At 47.8% G+C, this 24,537-nt stretch overlaps 1 protein-coding gene across 5 annotated transcripts in view; it reads left to right on the top strand.

Annotated features, from left to right (window-relative positions):
* The window catches only part of BFSP1 (beaded filament structural protein 1), a 72,813-nt gene that overhangs the window by 45,018 nt on the left and 3,258 nt on the right, over positions 1–24,537 (top strand). For all 5 annotated transcript variants that reach the window (XM_003268208.3, XM_003268209.3, XM_003268207.3 and 2 more), the window contains 4 exons: positions 7,356–7,451; positions 10,111–10,203; positions 13,184–13,291; positions 22,914–23,134. In XM_003268208.3, coding sequence (XP_003268256.1) covers positions 7,356–7,451; positions 10,111–10,203; positions 13,184–13,291; positions 22,914–23,134 — 518 coding nt within the window. The remainder of the gene's footprint in view (positions 1–7,355; positions 7,452–10,110; positions 10,204–13,183; positions 13,292–22,913; positions 23,135–24,537) is intronic.

Below are 24,537 nucleotides of genomic sequence, written 5' to 3' on the forward strand. Positions count from 1 at the left end.
GTGACCAATAGCCCCAGGGGAGATGCCAGGGGTTCTTAGCCACTTGACTTTCCTGCAGGGTTATGTGGAGTTGCTCTTTACAGAACAGTGGTGATTTCCTTCTTGGGATTCTTCATCATCATTCTAACTAACTGATTGGATTTTCTGCTTTTGCTGGGAGAATCCCACCACCAAAAAGCAGAATGATTCTGGACCACCAGGGTTGTACAGAACCAGGGATGGCAGACAGCTTTAAGCATGGCCCTTTTCTGATTGTTTTTGAGCTCAAATGACAGAGCAGAACAACCCATGGAGACTATATAGTGGGAGGGCTGCTTGATTAGGGCACATGGGCTGCCCTTCCTCGCCCCTTCCATGCCTACAACTCATCAAAATTGCTGACAAAACCGCAGACTCTTCCCTGCCATGACCAGGTATGCTTTAGGCTTCTTGGCCACATGGAACTCCAGGCAGCCTCTTTGGACAGTCAGGGTTAGCGCCGGATGTTTGCCATCCCTTCACTTTGTCCAGCCTTTGCTGTCTAGGATTACTCTGCTTGTTGAGGGGAAAATCAGAACTAGAATCTAGGGAAACCCAATTTTGCTTTGTCTATGTTACCTGGCCCTCTGCGTGTGAGCACGTATGATATATTCACACCAGGACAGTGTGCAAAAGAGGGTGCAGTTTGTAATTACACAGGTCAGTCAGTGTAGGCTGGGACTCTCAGGCCAGCTAGTAGGACACTTGGGCACTCTAGATAGAAACACAGAGATGACAGTGAGAATGCGCTTCAGGAAGGCCCTGAGGACACACGCTCAATAGTTGGCCTGGAGAACGATGGCCTCGAGCCTGTTGGACGTCTGAGCTGGGAGTTGGGCCTTATTAGTGTTTGACATCACTCTGCTATTCTGCTGACACCTGTAGCTCATCCCCATTCTTCTGTTTGGTGGCAACCTCGGACCGCCAGAACATGGCCTTCAGACACGGGGACCCAGCACCCTTTACAGCACCCCTCAGGCCCTCCCAGGCCCTCTCCCCAACACTTCCACATGTTGCTTTGTGAGCATCTGTCCTCACTTGTCACTCACGCAGTGCCATCCTGGGTACTCTTCAAATAAAGGGGAGAAAGAATGGGGTTCCTCTTTTACCCTTGATGGAAAATGACAGTGAATTTAAAAAACAAGCTTAAACTTTGTTGTTTTTCTCTTTTTACAAAAGCAATCCGTATTCTCAATAGAAAAAATAAGGCAACATAGATAACGAAAAATAAGGAAAAGGCATCACCTAATACACCTTCATGTATATTGTGACATAGAGTGTGGACATTTGAAATATCAGCCCTGTAAGAATATTATGAAGGTTCTGGGGAAAGATGCTACCAAGAATGTGGGCGAGGCCAGCACAGGGAATTGGCATGACTGGCCCCTGGGTCCAGCTAAGACAGTACTGCCCACAGGTGAGCTGCAGAGCCCCAGCGAGGAGTGTAGCCTGTGACTAGGAACCTCCTGCTATGGCTGAGCATCTGTGAGACTGTGCGCCAATTGCCTCGTCCCTCTTAGCCTTGGTTTCTTCATCTGTGAAATGGAATCACAATACTCCTCACCCACCATAGGAGTGAAAGTCAATGTGCCTAGTGAGAACTAAATGATGTAATAATGTATATGACTTGCCCATCACCTGGTGACGCTCAATCCCTGATCACTGTTATTACAGAGCACTTGATGTGACAGACACCAGCTTGATTTTCCCCACAGCGTGAGTGCAGAACTCTGGTGAAATGAGAGGCGACTTTAGAAAGTGCATAGAGGAGTGATATTTAATAGTTGTGAATTTTTTATGATTACCTGTTATTTACAGCAGATGACATAAAATATTCCTTTCCAAATAAATCTATGTAAAAATGAGTACATTTAAAGACACATACAGAGTGAGTAAGATGCAGGTAGTCCTTGGATAATAGTAGAAATCATAAACACAGCAGGCAGATGCAGGGAGCTGGGGAGGGCCTTGTGCAAGCCTGTGGAGCCTCAGAACAGCCTGTGGTTATTGGAGTGGGCAGGTTTTATTCTCAGAAATGACCTAGTCCAAATCCTTCTCTGGGCCAGTGAGGAAACTCACCCTTGGTGAGGTTAAATGACTTCAGAGCCTCCCAGCTCAGCCATGGTAAGTGTAGACAGGAGTTGGGGTCTTTTGTATTTGTGGTTCATTCTCTACCTCCAAAGAATAGTCAGGGAACTGGTGTTACTCAGAGGCCAGACACGAAGCCAGAGAGTTCTCGGCTATAGGTGGCCCCATGGACCTTGATGTTGGTGTCCTGTCCACACACCCTGGGCCATCCCAGTGGTCACTCAGACACGCTGAACACCCTGATCACTGCCTGCATCTTGGGCTCTGGGAACATGCATGGCCCACATAAGTATAGTCTAGAAGCGCTGGGTGTTAACACCCCAGGAACAACCCTCAGTTGCTGTGGACCGGGATAGTTGGATAAGTTCCTCACCCCTCATAGCGACGGTTCAGAGCCACGTTCCACATGGTCCCTTAGAGGGACCCCAGCAGGACTGAGCTGTCTACAATGGCAACCTGCTCGTCACACTCCTTCACTGGTTTTGTTCCTTTCTCTGGCTCACTTCCCTCCCTTACCTGTGCTTCCTGGGATCACCTCCCAAATAAGCCACAGGTACCCAGTCTTTGCCTTGGGGTCCACTTCTGGAGAACCCAAATAGTCCCTCAAGGGCAGAGCCAGGTGAACACTGGACCTTTTTGTTCTCTGCTGAGATCATGACATGAAAGAGGCTAAAATTCACATCGCATCAGCTGGTCGTGTGAGTGATTTTGGCCTGCAGGTTTTGGGTATTTTCTTACATCAGATCAATGAGGTTTTAGCTCAGTCTCAGTGGCCATTTCCTTTGGTCTCACTTGTGGAAGGGATTCATCCCTGGGTGTGGCCGTGGGACATCACTGACCCAGTCTTTGCATCCTACTTGGAAGATATCGCAGTCTATGTGAAAGGACTGATGGCCCCTGCCTTCACAAAACCACCATGCATTTCTTCATGCTGCCCGTGTAATCAAGCCTACGGAAAGAGCTCCTGTAGTTTTATCAGCCAGATAAGCTATAGCAGGCCACTCTTTGCTGTGCACTTGGAAGTGAAATAAACTCCTCAACACGTTACCTACAACTTGTGGCCAAAGTTATTCAACTTCTCAGCCTTTTGATGTAGTAGGAATTCCAGGCGACTTTAAAATATTTGGGTTTGCTAACTTCTAGAATTCATGGTCACCAAATATATACACATGAGGTTACTGGTCTGCTATGATGCCTGATGTGCTTATCTTAAGGAAACTGTAAGCAGCAGACTTTAAAATCTCCCTCTCCTTTTCTCTTTAAAATTCCCAGAATTTTAAAATGATGTGGCTTCTAGTCAAATGCTTTCACTTAAAAACAATTTTAAAAATATTTAAAGGCTGACATATGTGCTTTTTCATGTAATTCATGTGTCTCTTAAACGTGCCTGCAGAAAGCAGCAAGAGGCCAGGGAGTTTAGGGGATAAAATGGTGCAGGCATGAAGCCCTACCTTCAGGACTATACCTTTATATGCCCAAGAATTCCTCTAAGCCCGGAAATGAACTTCCAGAGAAGAGAAGGAGAGGAAACTGGGAAGGAAGAGGAGGAGTCTGGGGGTGGAGAGGCAAGAGGAGCGGAGGAAGAGTCAGGATGAATGCAAAGGGAGAGAGAGCAAAGTTGAGGAGACTGAGACAGAGGCAAGAGAGAGGGTGGAGAGATATAGAACTTGCCCAGTGCCCTCCTTCAGGCCAGCATTAGCACCTGGAAGAACAACCTTAACATTTTTGGAAAGGTTTTTGACATCCAGAGTTGGAGAAAAAGTGTTTTTTAATTAAATTCCAGCTAACTAGAAATCTTAATGAACTTAAATACCCATTCTTTAGCAGTCGGGGTTTTAATGGAGTTTCTGGGATCCCTGTGAATAGGTCAGCAAGGCTGTTTTTTTTTCCCCCTTTTTAATCCCAGCCATTTGAGTTAAAAAGGGCTGATTTTCAATAATGCTCCAAATTCTAGCTATTTCTCCAGCTCCTTTCTAAAAACATGGCTGTAAATAGTCTAGATTAGTGGTTCTAAAACTTCAGTGTGCATCAGTGTTATCTGGGGTGGGGGGTGGGGGGCGAGGGCACGTTAAAACCCAGACTCCTGGGCCCCAGCCCCAGAAATTCTAAGCCAGTAGGTCTGGCATCTGCTGGAGTATTTGCATTTCTGATCCGTTCCCAGGTGTTGTGATCCAGGGACCACACTTTGAGGACCACTGGTCTAGATCTAGGACACAGGCAATATCAGAGTTGGAATGTTTTGTAAAATTAGACTATTGACCCATAATCTCAATTCAGAAAAATCTAGATGATTCTGCTGGTGAAGCTTTTGAAAATTCAGCTGACAATATCCACAGCATAATAGAAACACAAGCGTCTACACATTTCTGAGTTCTGGCGCAAACAAAAGAAAACACTTCCAAAACAAATTTTCCTCAACGTATCAGCAGCTGTACATTCCAGTGGGCCCTACTCACCTTTGGGGATTTTGGGGTCAGCTTATCGGGTGATTATCTTCAAAGCAGGACAGTGTGCTTGCAGAAACATCTGCTTAATCCCTATTTTAAGAATAAATATTGACTGGCCTTTTACTACCACTATGAGCAGTTTTAAAGATTTAACTGATGGGACCCAGTGCTGGTGGTTTTGGCACAATCCTAGGAGGGAGGTGGGAAAGAATGACAGGCACCTCGAAGGATGGAGTCAGGGCTTAGCACTCAGCTCTTGGCTAGTAGAAGCCCATGGCAGGTTCCAGGCCCGTTATCTTCCACTAACTTCCATTCACGAGCTCAATGACGCAATGCATCAGTCTGGCCTCAACCCCGCATACATGGAGGGAGGCTCTGGACTTCAGGGTGCATTTGGCAGAGCCCTCATGTTGCATGGAGTTGCTTGAAGGGTCCCTGAGAGAAGAGGGCAGCTGAGCAAGGGGGATGCCTGTGGCCCCTTGGCTTTGCTTCAGTATGGTGGCTTCCATGGACTGCTTTGTTCGAAGGATGGCACATGTGGCTTAACAAATATTTGAGGAACAGTGACCCCAGGGTCCCTTCTATTTCTAAAATTTGGAATGTTTGATTCCTTATAAATAATCACACAAAGGGTTCTTGAAGCGCTTTTTCCAGTCATTCAGCTTTGTGGCTCAATCATGGATACATTTTGGGAAGAGTGATTGAGAATTCTGTGCCCCGCCCCATCCTCAGCAGTCTTAAGAAGGGCAGAGGGAAGATAGAACAACATCCACCCAATAGTCCTGTACCTCCGGCCCAGATTTAGCCAGGCCTCTCTGAGAGTGTGGTCCCATCCCCGGGGCTGAGAATCACTCCACAAGGAACCACTGCCTTTGAAGGGAGTGGGGATGTGTCCGGGAACACTGATTTTCCTTCCCATCGTGTGGTCCAGCTGTCATTCAAGATGGTGGTCATGTGACCCGTGCTGGCCAATCACAGCTCTCCTGAGGGAGGGCTGCAGGGATGAACTGATTCAGAGCTGGGTCACTCTGAGGACAGGTCCTTGACTCCTGCTACTTAGATTCCTGGGACTGCCTTGGTTTCCGTCTTCCCTGAGGTCTGGCTGGTATTTTACAAATTAACCAGGGTTTTTCTGACTCCTCCACCCTTTTCTGTTGCTGGAAAGATTCAGGCTTCCCTTTCCACTATTTCTCTTATGAAAGGGCTTCACAGGCTTGTGAAATACTTCTGGGTATTTCAGAAGACCAGACACCAGGATCTCCAAGGGGCCTGCCCACTTCCCCTGGGGTAGGAATTCCTTGATTTGCAGGAGTGCATCAGTCAGGGTCTGATCGCCCCGGGCTGGGTAGCGCACGCCTTCTGGAAGAAGAAACGCTGCAGCTGAGTTTTCATTAGACCCTCCCTGACTGTCCCTGGGTCGCAGGATGTGAGGACTCATCATTAAGGGCCCAGAATGGTAACCCCCTGAAGGCAGAGCTCGTTAAAGGTCAATGGCTAATTAATTAAACACATGAATGAGCTCAGAAGCTAAGTCCCTTAGTTAGATTTCATATTCGTGTAGTTTGGACAGTTCAGTGTCCCAGATCTGGAAAAATGTGACCCTTTTTGTAATTTGGTTCATTCTTTTATTTCTGATTTAAAACGAAAAACCCCCAAAACTTCAGACCATGTGTAGATTTATTGAAGGGAGCGGAGCAGTTTTCCCAGGAGCTCTTGCTTCTTCCAGTGGGCAGCAGTGCTGGTGGCAGCAGGAGCCTGGTGCCAGGGCCAGGAGTCAGGAGGAGCCTTGGAGAGAGTAGGCAGGAGAGTCCAGGGGCCGGGGTGAGGAATGACTCTGGACACTGGTATCCTTCCCTCTTCTGTCCAGGGTTCCTTACCTGGGGATTCACCCTGGAGCAGAAACCCGGAGGAGCACTGCGGAGGAACAAGATGTTCCATTGCCGAAAATTGCTCCCATAGAGCCGTGCCATGCAGTGTGGCAGCCACCAGCCACATGTGGCTGTGGAGCACCTGCAATGTGGGGAGTTCAAATTGAGATGTGTTATGAGTGTAAAATACACAGCAGTTTCAAAGACCTCATCTGAAAACAAGAATGGAAGATATCTCACTACTAACTTATTGATTACCTGATGACATGATAATATTTTGGGTATACTGTGTAAAATAAATTATTAAAATGAATTTCACCTGTTTCTTTTTATTTTATTTAATGTGGCTACTTCTAGAAAGTTTAAAGTTGGCCAGGCACGGTGGCTCACGCCTGTAATCCCAGCACTTTGGGAGGCCAAGGTGGGTGGGTCACCTGAGGTCAGGAGTTCAAGACCAGCCTGACCAGTATGGTATGTAAATATACCTAGCGCTCTGATCTTTCTAGATCAAGGTTACTTAACCCTGGCCATATTGACCCTTTAGGCAGGAGAATTCCTTGTGTGCAGGGTTGTGGGGGGATGCTGTCCTGTGTATTGTAGGGTATTTAGCAGCATCCCTGGCCTCTACCCACTAGTTGCCAATAGAAGGACCCTACCACTAAAGTGGTGACAACTAAAAATGTCTCTAGACACTGTCAAATGTCCCCTTGGGGGCAAAATCAACCTCTGTTGAGAACTGCTCTTCTAGAACAGGTTCAATGGGCTAAGCCATTGCCTTGCTAGAATGCATAATCTCAGACCCCTCCCAGACCTACTGAACCACAGTCTGCATTTCAGTAAGCTCCCAGGTGGTCTGTGTGCTCATATACCTGGCCAGCTTTACCCCTTATGCTCCATGGTGCCTGTGGCCAGGGATATGTGGCTCTCATTGCAGGAAGCTGATGAAGCCTTGCTGCATAACCTACGCCTTCAGCTGGAAGCCCAATTTCTGCAAGATGATATCAGTGCGGCAAAGGACAGGCACAAGAAGGTAACCATGACCCCTTGAAGCCCTTCCTCTAGAAAACCCAGTTTGGGTTTGATCAGGTAAGCCCAGGGCACTGTGGCTGAAAACAGATTGCTAGAGTGGCATACCTTTGTGCATGTTCCCTCAACCAAATAGGGGTGAATTGGTCACTGGACAGTGCTTAATGAGCCAGACATGCTTTTAAGAGTGGGCAGTAGTGGGTGTGTTTTGAGGGCCCTGGTGTTGGGAACTAGTATCTGTATTGTACAGTATAATTTACAAGTGATTGTATATAGATCTGTCTTCACTAAGCTACAGTCCATCAACTGTTTCTGCTCAGAAAATACATTAGAAAGTCTTGTTTTTAGCTCTGCTTCTGAGCCCGTTAACTGCAGCAGCATATTACTCAGGAGCTTCCTCTCCTGCAGTGCTCAGACTCCCCCAGCCTCCAACAGTTCCTCACAGGCCTGATTCTGGGGGGCCCTGGCATAATTGAAAGATCAGATCCTGAAGCTGTTTGACCATGGGTGAGTGGCCTAACCTCTCTGAGCTGCTTTTTCATCTTCAAAATGCAAATGCTGGCTCTCCTTCCCAGCAGTGGTGTGGGTGAAGTAGTGTAGCCGACCCATGGGTGCCTCAGGGCTTCCCTCTCCAGGGGCTCTGGCCTCCTCCCACTGCCATCCCTGCAGCTTTGCCTAAGCACTTTCTCCAAGCAGCTGGAGGCTGCTCCGCCTGTAGTGGGGTGTTGGGGAACTTCTGTCCCCAGGAGCAGGGAGCAGCCTCAACCAGAACTGATGGGAGTTGGTGTATAAACACCCCAGCTCCCTCTCGCCTTTGTAGACCAACTCTGAGGCTTTTGTTCTGCACTGGCACCCAGAGATACTCACCAGGATTGAGCTCCAGGTGCCCACAGTGGTGATCCATTGGTAATAGCCCTCGCTGACTGCCCTCCCTTCCTCCCTCACTTTCCCACTCCACCCGTCATGTTTCCTGGCATCATTGCCCAGTCAACTGTTTGCACTCAGATCCCTCTCTCAGGGTCTGCTTCTGGGGAAACTCAAACTAAGGCAATGTGCTAACATGCATACAACCTGGAGCTTGGCAAGTGCTCAGTGAACCTCCAGTTCCCTTCCCACCTCAGTGTGTACCTGCATCAGTACACCAGGCCTGTCTGCTCCAATCAGGGTCCCTCCAACTTTCCATCAGGCCCAGCCATTTCCTCCTCCCCACCTACCTCCTTGCTTCTGCTCTACTTGATGGAATCCTGGGAACAATGCCTGGGCCAGTTTTGAATCAGCTCAAAGAATTCTTCCAGGCCATTTAGGATGATGATGATGATGATGACAGTGATGATGATAGCTCACACTGTGAGGCTTCCCTGCAGTATCTCACTGGATCCCAAGAGCAGCCTTGTGAAATAGTGCTCAGGTCAGGCAGGCTCCCTCTAAGCAGAGCTCTAGGTAGTGATTTTTTGTCACTGATGTCTTAGTGGAGGGCTCTGAGGAGGAGGGGAGGAAAAGGGCAGGACAGGGCAGGGAGCAGAGCAAGGATGTGTCCTCAGCCGGAGTCCAGCTGTGGCCTTCTCATGATCCCACAGGAAGCTCTGGAGTGTGAATGTGAATTACACCACAGCCGGGTCCCTCAAGGAGTCGAGAGAGTTGGTCTTTTGTACTCCTGTGCTGTCAGTCATTGGCCTGGGTTGGGGATGAGGCAGGGCCTGGTAGCTTCCTGGACAAGATGACCATTTGTTGGCCAAGGGCTGCTTTCTGGAGAGGGCCGTGTTATCTGTTGTTACTCACAGAGCTGGGGATGGGCACTGGCCGGTAAAGGGGATCAGGCATCCCTACAGATAGTTATCCCAGTTTTATAGAAGATCTTGCATTTTAGGAGGTTTAAATAGCTTGCCTGAGGTCACACATAGCCAGTAAGTCTTTTAGTCCAGGCCTGATTGACCAAAGCCCATTCTTTGAAACACTGCTGGTGTTGGAAAGGGTCCTTTGTGCCCTCCAGGGCCTTTTAACTTATTTATTTTTGACACAGGGTCTCATTCTGTCACTCAGGCTGGAGTACCGTGGGGTGATCACAGCTTGCTGCAGCCTCCACCCATCCCCAGGTTCAAGTGATCCTTCTACCTCAGCCTCCTAAGTAGCTGGGACCACAGGTGCACACCACAACACATAGCTAATTTTCAAACTTTTTGTAGAAATGGGGTCTTACTATGTTTCCCAGGCTGGTCTGCAACTCCTGGGCTCAAGCAATCCACCTGCCTTGGCCTCCCAAAGTGCTGGGATTACAGGTGTGAGCCACCATGTCTGGTGAGGGCTGGTTTTTTTCTCTTTTTTTTTTTGTGCCTCCACCACCCAGGGCTTTGTGAAGACCAATGCACCAATGTAACTGAAGAGAAACGGTGAAATAAAGCAAGTCTTAGTTTATTCATCTGCCCCATTGTTCTTATAAAGATAAAGGAGACTGAGGGGCCAGGAATGAGCATGGTGCACATGTGGGCAGGCCCACCCATGGCAGCAAATGCATCAGTCTCTTCTTCCTCCTGAACCTGGTCATGGTCTATACTGTCTGTGATGAGGGAGCATGTGGAAGTGTCCATTCCTGTGCTCATCTAGTACTAGAAGGAAAACCCAGTGCAGCTCAACTTATAATGAGAATGCTTTCCCTCCCCCAACAGAATCTTCTGGAAGTTCAGACCTATATCAGCATCCTGCAGCAGATCATCCACACCGCTCCTCCAGCATCCATTGTGACGAGTGGGATGAGGGAGGTAAGAATTGGAGCAGGAAAAGGCAAACCAGCCCTGGAGGAAAGCCATACCTGGAGACTCTCAGGGAAGGGCTCACAGGTTGGACTGTGAGGGTGGCCACCAGGGTCCACTCCCCACTCTTGCCTTGTATCCTTATCTGAAGTTTGTTCTTCTGATATTTTACTTGTACTGTAAATGCCAATATTTAGACATGTGAGGATGTAAACCGTGTCCTTGACCGTTTTCTTCGGTATTTTTCTCTTGAGAATTATGAGCTGTTCTTCCTTGCATACTTTATAAGAAATGACCAAGCTGCTTTCCAAAGCAATGTGCCATTGTTGCATCTCCACCCACAATGCGCGAGGGTTTCTGTGGCTCCCTGTCCTTGCCAGCACTTGGTATGTCAGCTTCTTAGTGTGTCTTCGCTCTTCTAATGGTGGTGGTTTTAATTTGCATCCCCTAATGACTAAGGAAGCTGAGCATCCTTTTGTGCACTCATCTGCCATCCAGATAGCTTCTTTGTGCAAGTATCTGCTCAAGCCTCTTGCCCATTTAAAAAATTGGTTTGTTTCCTTATTCTCCCTGTCAATCTGATAATGAATTTCAAATACAGAGAATCTCAGATAATTAGTGAATATATTTTCAAGACGGAGCTCTGCTAATGATTATGTGAGCCTGTGGCGTGGAAACTAGTGGGAAAGGATAGAGATTGTTGAAGCCGATTTGTAAAAACTAAAGATTTGGATATGAAAAATTATTTCCGATATTATGTTCCAAACTCCTTCTTCATTTAGCTCTCTAGCTGCTCAACAGGATAGTAATGTTTTTTCCTAATATGCTTTATGGAATTTTGTGATGCATAGCATGATACATATATATAGACTGGTGCCGAGTGAGGTGGCTCATGCTTGTAATCCCAGCTACTCAGGATGCTGAGGTGGGAGGATCATTTGAGGCTAGGAGTTTAATACCAGCTTGAACAACATAGCAAGACCCCGTCTCTAAACAAACAAAGAAACAAGAAACAAACAAACCCCACAAACACTGGAAATGATGCAAATTAAAATAAAAATGTTACAGTGTCCCTTCTCCAGAGGTTGTGGTAGGCTAGTACAAGGTTTGGTGGATTGGTCAAGAGAGTTTCTGGGTCTTTTTGCAAGGATGACCTGGGATGGTGTCTCTCAACCCTGGTGACACTTGCAATTGCCTAGATGTGTGCTCAGGCCATGCTCTGAGTCAATGAATGGGCTGCCCAGGAGGTGGGGCTTGCCCAGGACCAGCATGCAGACAAGCTGCTGCAGAACCCATGGGCTGGGGTCACTGGCTGCCTGAACTTTTTCATCTGAATTATTTTATACAAAGCTAAAGAAATCCCCAAATTTGCTTTAGAAGACACTTTTAAACCCTGCAAAGTATCATCTAAGAGACAGGAAAGTTACTTTTTTTGGCATTCATGAGGATAGTCTTGTCCGAATTGCCCACCAGTTACCATTTCAGGACCCTGTTCTCCTTAGTGGATGTAACTGAGGTTGCTACAAAGGCCTAAAAAAGCTTTTCCTGAAGCCTTAATTTTCTTTCCCAGAGATTCCTTTCCAGAGATGTTACTTTTATTTTTCAAACCCAACTCTATCTCAAAGGTGTTTTACATCTGAGCATACCTTTTGAATTGTATCATCTATTCCCTTGTAATAAGACCCTTCTAAGTCATAAGTATACAGACACTAAACTGACTTTGATGTCATCCATCAGCATCATCTGGGCTTGTGAGACGTGCAGAGTGTCCAGTCCAGCCTCAGACCCACTGAGGCAGAATCTGCATCTTAGCCAGATCTGCAGGGATTCGTGTACATGCTCAGGATGGAGAAGCACCGATTGAGAAAGCATCACATCTTTATGAGTCTTAGCTTAGCAATTCTACAATCAAGTTAGACAGTCACTTTCCTGTATGTCTGTGTCATTGCTGCAGCCACTTTGTAAGGTGTTTGAAGCAGAGTCTGCCTTCCATGCAGCCTCTGGACACAGAAACCCTCGGTGTAGACTTGGTGTTTGATTTTGTGTGGCTTCGAGTCAATGTGCTCTGTGTCAGAATGCATGGCTCTTGAGCAGTCAGGTCTTTGTGAAACAATTTGAATATTTTTGAATAGATGTGGAAAGGCAGGTCAGGAGAGAAGCACCTGCTTGGCAGAGTGTGGAAAGGTCGGAGGATTTCCTTCCAGCCATTCCCTGAAGCATCACTTCCCTTTCACCCACTGGGACTGATGGCTCCTGCTTTGTGCTGCGCTGACATCCGAGCACAGCGTGTGGCTCGCGGCTCCAACCAACCTTCATTTTCTTAGAGAGTGTGCATTCCAGGTTTTCCTTTTCACAGAAGGGAAAACAGAGGTTTTGAGAGTCAAATGCCTTTTCTAGAGTCTCTTAGTAGGTTCATGGCACAGCCAGGTCTAAGCTCTGGTCTCCTGGTACTTGGTCCCGGCGTTTCACACTCCCAAGGAGGTTCAGACTTTGAAGACAAAGCAAAAGGCATTGACGGCTGCGCTGTGGGCCTGGCTTAGTCTTCTCAGGCTACTATAACAGGACACTATAGATGGGAGGGCTGACAGGCAGACATTTACTTCTCACTGTCCTGGGTGCTGGAAGTCCAAGATCAAGGTGCCAGCAGAATTGGTGTCTGGCGAGGGCTCTCTTTCTGGCTTGAAGACGGCTGCCTTCTTGCTGTGTCTCACATGACAGACAGACAGGGGCTGGGGGTGGGGGCTCTGGGGTCTCTTCTTGTTCTTACAAAGACCCTAATCACATCATGGGGCCCCCCATCCTCATGACCTCATCTAACCCTAACACCTTCCAAAGGTCCCACCTCCTAAAACCTTCATCTTGGGAGTTAGGGCTTCAACACAGAATTCAGGGGGACACGGATATTCCATCCATACCGAGGCCCCACACCTTCTCTGCCCTTTTCCTCTCTGCATGTCCTGTGAGTCTGACTCTGGCCTTCTCTGTGCAGGAGAAGCTCCTGACGGAGCGGGAGGTGGCCGCCCTGCGGAGCCAGCTGGAGGAGGGCCGGGAGGTGCTCTCCCACCTGCAGGCACAGAGAGTGGAGCTGCAGTCCCAGGTACGCTCGAGTCTGCCGCGTGTGCATTGGGGCTTCCCACATGTTTTATGGAGGCGTTATACGCAGGCACATGCATGCAGCTTGAGGAGCTGTCACACGCTGAACATATCCTATGTTCCTGGCAGAAACGGGGTTTTCTGAGTGGGTGACCAAGTGCTCTGCTCTGCCCTGGACTGAGGAGTTTTCCAGGACACAGGGAGAGTCCTGAGCCAGAGGACACAGGCGCCACGCTCATTCCTGGCCCCTCAGAGGTGCCCCTTGGGACTCCTTCGAGTCATGCCCTCCCCACCGAGGCTTAGGGTTAGGCTGCCCCAGTGTCTACATCATGCATTCATTTTGCCCAGGTCAGGCTTCGTAAGAATAAGGAGAAACGGACACCCCTTTTGGGTGAAGCTTAATTTGAAAACAAAACAGAAAAGCCCCACGCTGTCCTGTGGCCTGTGCCTTCTTGGCTACTTCCCGGCTCATCTTCCTTTGTTCCTTCCAGTTCTGTCTCTTTCTCATTACCCTACAGCAGGTCATTCAACAGGGACGGTTGGGTTAAAATACTGCACCTTTGTATGGCTCTCTAACCACATTTCCCAAACCAAAAAGTAAGTTGACATTTGGTTTGACAAGTACACATGGGGACAAGAGAGCAAAACGTGTAAAAATCGGACGTTTCAGAAAGCCTGGACCATTTGGATGTTATGTGTTACTCTGTCTAAAAATGTGAAGCCACAACTAGATGTAGCGCTTTTTATTGATTTCCAGTGCCCCCATGTCTGCTCAGGATTTCATTTTGGGACCTTCGAGTTCACATCCTAATTCCCATCCCAGCATGCACCACACAAAACTCACAGTGCAGCAGCTCTCAGGGGCTGCTGGAAAGCAAACCCAGGTCTGTGGTGGTCCCCTGAGCTGACGATCGCAGCAGGAGAAACCAGCTGAGGCCCTTAAAACTCCTCCTCCTTGCGAGACAAACCCTGGCTCAGGGACCATATGCCTCATCCTGGTGACTGGGGCTTGTGTGGTTTCTTCTGAGGCTCTGACAGGATAGAATAAGGGTTGTATGTGTTTGTGTATGTGGGATGTGTGTGTGTGATATACATGGTATGTGTGATATATGTGGGATGTGTATGTGAAGTATGTGTGGTGTGTGTGTGTCATGTGTATGTGTGTGTGTGCTGTATATGTGAATAGGGATGTGGATACAAGCCCAGTTGTGGTCCTAGAGACCAGCGTTTCCCAAATGGCTAGTGACAACTCATTTTTGGATGTAAAATGAACTCAGTAGAATTGATTGGCATGTAAAAGGAAGTCAACAAAATGCTAGACTAAAATATAATAAGAAAAACAGAACGTACAGCAAGCGAAAGGGAGGATTTGTTTTGTGAAGCCCTTGTTTTATCTCTCTATATCCATATGGATATGTTAAAATACACACACACACACACACACATCTATCTGATGTGTATGGCTCGCAATGAGAAATGTGGTTTTTCCTGGGGCGGTGGTGATAAAGTTGAAAACCACCATAGAGATACTGAGAAAGATGAAGGAGCCCAGCCGAGATGGCAAATTCCAGTTCCAGGACAAAAAGAATGTTCCTCTCTTTATGTACAGATATGTATTTGTTGAATATCAAAATAAGAAATTTCACAACAGATTAACCTGGTTTCTGAGAACATGAAATGAAACCTCTGGTTGGCTGCCTGTTTCTATCCTGAGTGGCTGCAGGAGGACCTCCTGGCTTTTCCCTGATGCCCTCGTCTCTAAAGCAGGGTCTCAAACACCTCTTCTGTGCTGGCTCCTCCACTCCCACCCTTGGCAGTCTGATGGAGACCCCTTCTCAGAAAAATGATGGTAAAGGCATAAAATAAAGTACAGATAATTTAAAGGAAACCAGGCTGGGTGTAGTGGCTCACGCCTGTAATGCCAGCACTTTGGGAGGCCAAGGTGAGTGGATTGCTTGAGTCCAGGAATTTGAGACCAGCCTGGGCCACATGATGAAACCCCACCTCTACAAAAAATACAAAAATTAGCTGGGCGTGGTGGTGCATGCCTGTGGTTCCAGCTCCTCAGGAAGCTGACATGGGAGGACTGCCTGAGCCTGGGGAGGTTGAGGCTGCAGTGAGCTGAGATTGAGCCACTGCACTCCAGCCTGGGCAACAGAATGAGACCCCGTTTCCAAAAAAAAAAAAAAAAGAAAGAAACTAATTATATTAAAACAGTTATCAAAATATTACTGAATCATTTTAAATAAAATGACAGATGTGCTTATACTCACTCAGTAACAAGCTGTAGCATGGAGCTGATGACACATGGCTGTGTCCATTTTCTGTTGCTGCCTTGATGAGTCACCACTAACAGGGGCTTTGAACAGCACCCGTCTCATCGCAGTTGTGTAGGTGGGAAGTCTGGGTGGGTCCTATCAGTTTCTCTGCTCTGGGTCTCAAAAGGTAGAAAGAAGGATGTTGGCCAGCCTGGGCCCTTGTCCAGAGGCTGTTAGGGAAGAATTTGCTTCCAGTCTCATTCAAGTTCTTGGCAGGAGTGAGGACCCTGTTTCTTTGCCGCTGCTGGCCAGGAGTGGCTGTCAGGGCTGCCCATGCTCCTTGGCTTCAGGCCCCTCCACGTTCAGAGCCGGCAGCGAACTCTGAACCCTCTTCCTGTGTCTCATCTCATTGACTTGGACTTATGCGTTTCTCTGACTTCTGTTTTTAGGGGATAATCTTGAATAAACTCCTTTCCTTAAAAAAGGGTAACTGGTTAAGAACTTTAATTATATCTGCAAAGTCCCTTTTTGCCATGTAACATATTCAAGGGTGTAGCACCAAGGGGAAAAGGTCATGGGCGCCAAAATTCTGCCTCCTTAGCTCTGATGAAAACCCAGATGTGGCTGGGCACACCCGGGAGCTCCTGACTTAGTGGGTCTGGGGTGTGTCCCGGGATGCTGCATGTTCAGGTGTCCCGGTGATGGTACTGCTGCCGGTCCAGGAGCCACACTGAGAACCACAGGGTAGGGGCGGGTCCCAGGGAGGGGGCGAATGTTCCACCCGGTCCCCCTATGTCCCAGGCTTGGGCCTTATTTCAAATATTTGTGGCTGGGTTTTTGCTGGTTTTAAAGGTTTTAGTGGCTTCCCAATGTAGCAGCGAAGCTAGAGCTGAAGGAAGATGTGGCCGCACACCTCCGGGCAGGGCCCGCACTGTGGCCGAACTCGGTGGAGGGCGAGCCAAGGGAGAGCGTCTGGTAGCCCCAGGGCCGTGGCAGCGGGTTCCCCCTATGGTTAGGACGTCCGAAGCTTCCCGAACTCTCCACAGCAGGGGTCCTCAGGGTGAGGTCCCCGTCCCAGCAGCGGGGGCACCACCTGGGAACTTGTCAGAAATGCAAATTCACAGGCACCCCAGACCACTGACCCAGGAGCTCTGGGGCGGGCCGGTGCGCCTTGTTTTCACAAGCCCTCCACGTGGCTCTGCGGGCTCAGTCTGGGAGACGCTGGGCGGAGGATGGGACAATAGTGCCTGGGCTTGGAGCTGGAAGCCTCTCCTTCAAATAAGTGCACATATACCCGTAAGAGCCCTGGAGGAAGCACTTCGGACAGGTGGAGAGGAAAGGACAGGTAATTTTAGTTCCCTAAATTGCATGGACTGAGAGTTTCTGTGAAAGGGAAGTAAAGAAAGTCACTTTTTAAAATTGCAAAGTGGGAACCGCCCATGTCTCATTTCTCATTAAAGTCACTTAGCACCATCTAGTGGTTTAGTTTGTGTAAGCCAGTATGTAATGAGTTTCCTTTTTTTTTTTTTAAGGGGGGAAAAAAAAAGACCTTGCACCTGAAGTTGTCTGGGGTCCTAAGGACTGAGGTGGGAGCTCGCCCCTCCAGATGGGGCTCGCGTCAGGCTCCTGCCTGTGTCCTGCCCTCAGCAGCTCACAGCCCAGTGGTGAGACAGATATAAACCAGGCAATCTAACGGTCCAGGCAGAAATAGCAGTCACCTGGCTCCGGATAAAGTTCAGGTTGCCGCATGGCCCCACCCTTGGAGGAACCCTGGGCCAACCTCTCTTCGTCTCCTGACACCTCCTGCAGTTTCTGGGGCCTCCCCTTTGTTCATTCCTTCTCTCCTTTCTGGAAGTCCCTTTCCTTCCTCGGTTCCCAGGACTGGTCCTGCCTCCTCTGGAAGCCTCTTTCTCCCTCCGAGATGCCCTGGGCGTGCCTCCTCTGCTAGACTTCGGCCTTCTAGAGGAGGGTCTGTGTCTCCTTCTCCTCGGCCAGGCTGGTGCTGGGTGGCAGTGGATGCCATGCCACAGTGGCTCTCGTCACAGGCATCTCCATTCGTGTTGAGCTCCTGAGACAGGAGCTCTTACTGGTTTTCCTGAACACCCTTCCTTCTGATGAAAGGTTTAAATTATGGAGCTATAAAAACCACGTCGATATAGACATCAGTCCAGTTTTATAAACCAAGTCATCACTTCACTGGACTCAGCAGAATCCCGTAGAGCATCTGCGACCAGTGCGGGGTTGGAGGGCTCAGGGCCTCATGGTCCAGTGGGGGATGGGGGCTGTGGGGGCGCCCAGGACAGGAGCTCCTCCCGCAGTGCTGCAGCAGAGGATCTCCAACCTTTAAAACATGCAGCCTTCTTCAAACAAACACAAATGCACACCCAAGAAAACACCCCATCCCTCCACCCCCTACCACTACCACAAAAACAACAATCACCACTTCATGAGACATAAAAAGATTGCACTCCACTCGTAGGGTAGAAAGATCACAGGTGACTTTCCTGGGCTCTCATTTCCCATTTTGTGACGCTTTGTGATTCTATTTACAGTTTAAAACTTTGCTAATTGAAAACCTGCAAAGAGAGGTCTCTGCATGGCTCACACTGACTTTCCCACGTCTTCAGAGAGAACAGGCTGGTGTTGGCCTGTTGCTGTGTGGGAATGGGGAGTTTGCAGGGGCCCTGGAGAGAGAGTGTGTGTGTAGGCGCGCACGTGTGTGCTTGCATATTGTTGCCTGCAGCAGGGAGGAGGCTGAGGTGCGGGGCAAGGGTGGCCTGGCTCTGGGAGGTGTTTCAGACCGTGTACAGGTAGATTCAAATCCTGCTGTGGTATTTATGGGCAAGCCACTTTGCCAGTGTGCCTCAGTTTCCTCATCTGTAAAGTGGAAAGAATGACAGCCCTTCCCTGATAAGGCTGACCCAGCTTAGGACTTATCAGCATGAGCCACTACCCCCACTCTGGGCTGGGGAACCCACACCCAAAAGGGACGGCCACCCCAGAGCTCCTGGGTCAGTGATCTGGGGTACATTCTCTTCATATGTAATTTTTTCTTTTACTCTTTATTATGGAAGATTTCAAACATAGAAAAGGTGCTATAGGTGCTATGGCTCACGCCTGTAATCCCAGTACTTTGGGAGGCCAAGGTGGGAGGATCACTTCAGCCCAGAAGTTCAAGACCAGCCTAGGCAACATAATTAGACCTTGTCTCTACAATTTTTTTTTTTTTTAAATTGGCTGGATATGGTGGCATTCACCTGTGATCTCAGCTACTGAGGAGACAAAGGTGTGGGGATTGCTTGAGCCCAGGATGTGAAGGCTTCAGTGAGCCCTGATGGCAGCACTGCACTCCAGCCTGGGCAATAGAGTGAGACCCTGTCTCAAAAGATAAAAGTGAGAATAGCCTGTCTCATGAGCCCTCCCGCCCCATCCCCCAACACATGGCCCCTCTATGTTCTCTACAGCCCCACACACTTCCCTCACCATGTAATTCCAATGCTTCTTTGAGATTTGGGCCTCAAAGGGGTCTTTTAAATCCCCATATTCCTTGGAAGTGTTTCTTAGAGTGTCTGAACACTCTGGTGTGGGTGAGGTTTGGCTGCACCAGGCATTAGTGTGTCTGACTTGTATTTGCTATTACAGGTGACTGTTTGAATCCAGATTTCTTGGGAGAAACAGAAACTGGATCACACTAGCTGAAACAGGAAGGGGACTCTTGTTTTATTCAGAAGTAATTTTAGATTTTTGAAAAGTTGCAAAAACAGCACGGTAGTTTCCACTACATACCCCTCACCCAGCTTCCACAAAACCACGGGCCAATGATAAAAACCTGGAAATTAACAATGATCTTGTCCTATTAATAGAGTGCACTAAAATCTCACCAGTTTCTCCACTCATGTTTTTTCCTGGTCTAGATCCTACTCACATTTAGGTGTCATGTCTTGTTTGTCTCCCCCAGACTGGGATGGTCCCCAGTCTTTCTCTGTCTTCCATGACCGTGATGCTTTGGAAGAACCCAGGCCAGTGGCTTTGTGGCACATCTCTCCTTTTGGGTTTCCCTGATGTTTTCTCAGGATTAGATGGAGGTTCTGCATTCTTGGCAAGACCCCCATGGAGTGACGCTGTGTCCTGAGTATTTCATTATGTGGCTGTGTCCTCATACAGGTGACATTAACCTGATCACTTGGTTCAGGTGCTGTCTGCCAGGTTTCTCCACTGGAAAGGTACTATTTTTTTTTTTTTTTCAAAGGAGCAGGGTATAAAAGGCAGGGCATGAAATCTGAGAACAGGTGTGCATCAGGGATTAGGAACCAGGAACTGGGAGCTGAGGCAGCTGATCTCTGTCTCCTTTTCTATCTCTTCCTTCTCTTGCCATGGCTCTCTAATTTTTGTTTGTCTTTGCCTTTCGGCTTCATTTCTTTTCCTCTCCAAATAATTACCTTTCTCAACTTTGCCATGCATGTGAAAGCTCGCCACTCCAGAGCGGCAGCCTCAGACCTGTTCATGTGTCCCTGTTGTCTAGAACCTGCCACCAACTCTGAGATTTCTGAGACCCCTTTCCAGATTCCCAGGAGAGAAGGCATGTGACAGGCCAGCCTGGGTCAGGCCCACCCCTGGTCCTATAACTCTGTACAGGAGAGTGGGGTCACCTTGTTGCTGGGACCCTGCCTGTGGATGGGTGGGGCTGACATGAGACACAGGGACAACGTGGACTGGACAGACATCTCCCCAGAGTGCTTAGCATGTGTACCTTTTCTTCCCTTCCTCCTCCCTCCTGATGCAACAGATCTATGGCTGCTTTTTTTTTTTTTTTTTTTTTTTGGACAGAGTCTTGCTCTGTTACCCAGTCTGGGGTGCAGTGGCACGATCTCGGCTCACTGCAACCTCCGCCTCCTGGGTTCAAGTGCCTCAGCCTCCCGAGTAGCTGGGATTACAGGCACCAGCCACCACGCCCGGCTAATTTTTGTATTTTTAGTAGAGATGGGGTTTCACCATGTTGGCCAGGCTGGTCTTGAACTCCTGACCTCAAGTGATCTTCCCGCCTTGGCCTCCCTAAGTGCTGGGATTACAGATGTGAGCCACCACACCCAGCCATTTGCCGAACACCTTTGAAAGCTACACTTTCACCTAAGGAATTTCATGATCCAAGGGCATAAAGTGTATAAAGTGAAGAATTGGGTTTTGATGGCAATGATCATCTTCCAGGGTGTCCAGTAGGTACATTTAGGTCTGGATGTAGGAAATGCCTGTAGTGGACATAATGAAGTTGAATATAGATGCGTGTCTCACCCCTCGTGGCTCGAAGTGTGGCCCATGGACCGGCAGCATCAACATCACGTGGGAGCTGGTGAGCAAGGCGGAGTCTCCGGCCCCCATCCCTGCTGAGTCAGACTCTTAACACCCGCAGGTGGTTCCAGTGCACACTGAGTTCCAGAAGGGCTGCGTGAGGTAGAAGTGTGGTTTTGTTTGTTTTGTTTTGTTTTTGAGGACCATGCGTGTCAAATTCTTTCCTACTCAAGAACGAGATTGGAAAAGAATCACGACCATCTCGGCCTCTACTTTATAAAGTTTAAATATTTTTTTAAGCTTCTTGACTCTTTTGTAATAACACTTGATCAAGCACAAGAGAAAATATTGCAATCAAGAGATGTGGGAAACGTGAGCTGCAGGAGGCTGCGGCTGGGGTAACGCGGCGTCACTGTCTTATCAGAAACATCTCGTTAAAAGTAGGACTACACGCCAAAATAATGAGACAAAGTGTAGTATCAAAAATACATAAACCAGTAACATAGTTGTTTATTATCGTTGTCAAGTATTATGTGTTGTACATAATTGCATGTGCTAGACTTTTTTTATGCAACTGGCAGCACGTCTGTTTACGCCGGCGTCCCCACAGACATGTGAGTGAACGTGTGGCTCCACGGCCCTAGGATGGCTGTGGTTGTCACTAGGCAACAAGAGTTGTCCAGCTCCATTATACGCTTATGGGACCACCATCCTACATGCAGTCCATTGTTGACGGCAGTACTGTTATGTGGCCCATGACTGAGCATTTATGGGTCTTTATGTATCATCACAAGCTCTTACACTGAATATAAACCTATCTCTTTCTATTTTCCGGCCTTAATTTTTACTTGCTCTGATTAATGTACTGTATTTCTCTGACATTATTTTATGTGTACACAAGGGCACACACACACACCTTAGCTACCAAAACATAAATGTAACTCTGCTGATCCAAACTCGGGAGAAAATCAAAGCTGAATGAGAACAAGGAAACTTTTCTCCCACTCAGTATTTCAAGAAAGGTAGCATCTTATCTATTCAGTATGCTCTTCTTTTTACTTATTTTTTTGCTATCAGATTTATGCTAATTCATTAAAGTCTGAAGAACGTACTTTATTTGAATTATAAATATTATTCCACCAATAGCAGGTTTTTTTTCTTTTTTAGACAGAGTCTCGCTCTGTTGCCCAGGCTGGAGTGCAGTGGTTTGATCTCGGCTCACTGCAGCCTCTGCCTCCCAGGTTCAAGTGATTCTCCTGCCTCAGCCTCCCAAGTATCTGGGATTACGGCGTGTGCCACCACACCTGGCTAATTTTTGTATTTTTAGTAGAGATGGGGTTTCACTATGTTGGCCAGGCTGGTCTCAAACTCCTGACCTCAAGTGATCTGCTGGCCTCGGCCTCCCAAAGTTCTGGGATTACAGGTGTGAGCCACCTGGTCTAGTTTTCATCTTATTTTCTAGGTTTGTCTTCAGACTGCCTTTGGGATGGGCCTCCTTATGGGCTAATTGCAGAGGGTGCTGATATTAGTGCAAGAAGGGCTAGGTGCAGTGACTCATGCCTGTAATTCCAGCACTTTGGGAGGCTGAGGTGGGAGGATCACTTGAAGCCAGGAGTTTGAAATCAACCTGGGCAACAAGGTGGGACCCTATCTCTACCAAAAAAACAAAAACAAAAACAAAAACAAAAAACAGCCCAGCGTGTTGGTGCTTGCCTATAGTCACAGCTACTCAGGAGGCTGAGGTGGAAGGATCACTTTAGCCTGAGAGGTCGAGGATGCAGTGAGCCGTGATTGCATCCCTGCATTCCAGCCTGGTGACAAAGTGAGATCCTCTATCAAAAAAAAAAAAAAAAAAAAAAAAAAAAAAAAAAAAAAAAAAATTGTGTAAGGACACAGGAGCTCAGTTTTCACATTGCTTTTTAGCTTAAGGATTCCAAAGTGATTCATTGCTAATCTCGAATGGACAGAGAAACACACAAACAAAATAAAACATTCACCGAGTCCAGGTTCCTTTTCCTGGTGAGGTCTGTCTCTTAGGGAAGAAGGGGGATGGATTTTCTTACAGCGTGTCCTTGCCCGCAGACAGCAACTCTGGAACAAGCTATTAAAAGTGCCCATGAGTGTTATGACGATGAGATTCAGCTTTATAACGAGCAGATTGAGACACTGCGCAAGGAGATTGAGGAGACAGAGCGGGTCCTAGAGAAGTCTTCTTACGACTGCCGGCAGCTGGCGGTCGCCCAGCAAACCCTGAAGAATGAGCTGGACCGGTATCATCGTATCATCGAGATTGAAGGCAACAGGTGAGCGTGTGCCCTCCCCATCCAGGCCACTTATTCCTTCCAGAACTCTTCATTGAGTGCCTATTGTGTGCCAGGCACAGTTTTAGGCAGTGGGCATGTGTCAGGGAAGGAAACACAACAATTCCTGACCCCATGGGTGCTGGATAACTAGTAGGGGAGACAGAGGATGAAGGTACGACCAGTGCTGAGGAGGAAGTTCTAGCAGGGAGGAGGGTGGTGGTGATAGGGGTGATGGGGGAATGCTTGAAGTTTTAAGTAGGGTGGTCAGAAGAGGCCTCACTGAGAAGCCTGTGTTTTGCTCATAGGCCTCTGGGGACATGTGTCCCAGCAGGTGGGATGCCCAGGAGTATTTAATGAGGTGCTGCAGGTGAGCTACCTGGCACGGAGCCTGGCACTTGAGGGCACTCAGAGGTGTTGGTGATGCTCCTGCTGCCATCCTTACAATTCTTAGCACCTCGCTGGGTTAGTCTGTTGCTGTCACTATGTGTCTGTCTGGTCTCCTCCATAATGGAGCTGTGACTCGATCCCTACTCACTTTAAGAAAGCTGGGAAATTCTCTCTTTCTCTCCAGCTATGCCAGTATTCATAGCTACCATGATTTTCCAGAGAACAGGTTGGGAATTAATTTGTGATTCTTCACTTCAGTCTTGCTAAATTCCTGGGTTTTGACTGAATGAAAAGAGAAGCCCCCCACAACTGAGGTCCCTACCAGGAGCAGCTCCACCCTTCGCGCTGGGTGCTCTGTCTTGGCTGTGAGCACTCGAATGCTTGGCAGGAGAAGCAGGATTTTATTTTTCTTTCTCCAGTGCTGGTCAGTGTATCTGGCATGATTCCACATATTTGTGTCACAGTGAACACTTTGTGCACACATCTGCAAGAATAAGTCTGGAGCTGGCATTTCAGTGACTTTGTAAACATTTTTGTTTTGGGACAGGTCTTCACAGAAAGGTGACTGGATACCTCTTTTATTTATCTATAAGTTCTGATTTTGGTCTAATTTTAAATTGATAGAAATGTTGCAAGAATAGAACAAGGAACTCCTGAATACTCCAGATTCACCAGTTGTTTATATTTTATCTCAATTGCTTTATCATTTTTTCTCTATTTATATATGATATGTGTGTGTGTATATATATATGTATATATACATATATCTTAAGTAGGAGATATCATACCCTGTTTGCCCTAAATACTTCAGCCTGGGTTGGCTACTCTAATTAAAAAAATCAAAAAGGCAAAAAAATCAAAAAGGCACTGTCTCATGGAGAAGTGGCATTTTTAGGTTATAAACAATCCCCACTTTACAATTTTTTATAGGTATGTTTCACAATTTATGACTCTTGAGCTCAAAGAAATGATCACTTTCTTTATGTCCTCATCCAGTATGTAAATGTGTGTATGGC

This window comes from Nomascus leucogenys, chromosome 13 (genome assembly GCF_006542625.1).
Source record: "Nomascus leucogenys isolate Asia chromosome 13, Asia_NLE_v1, whole genome shotgun sequence".
Lineage (NCBI taxonomy): Eukaryota > Metazoa > Chordata > Mammalia > Primates > Hylobatidae > Nomascus > Nomascus leucogenys.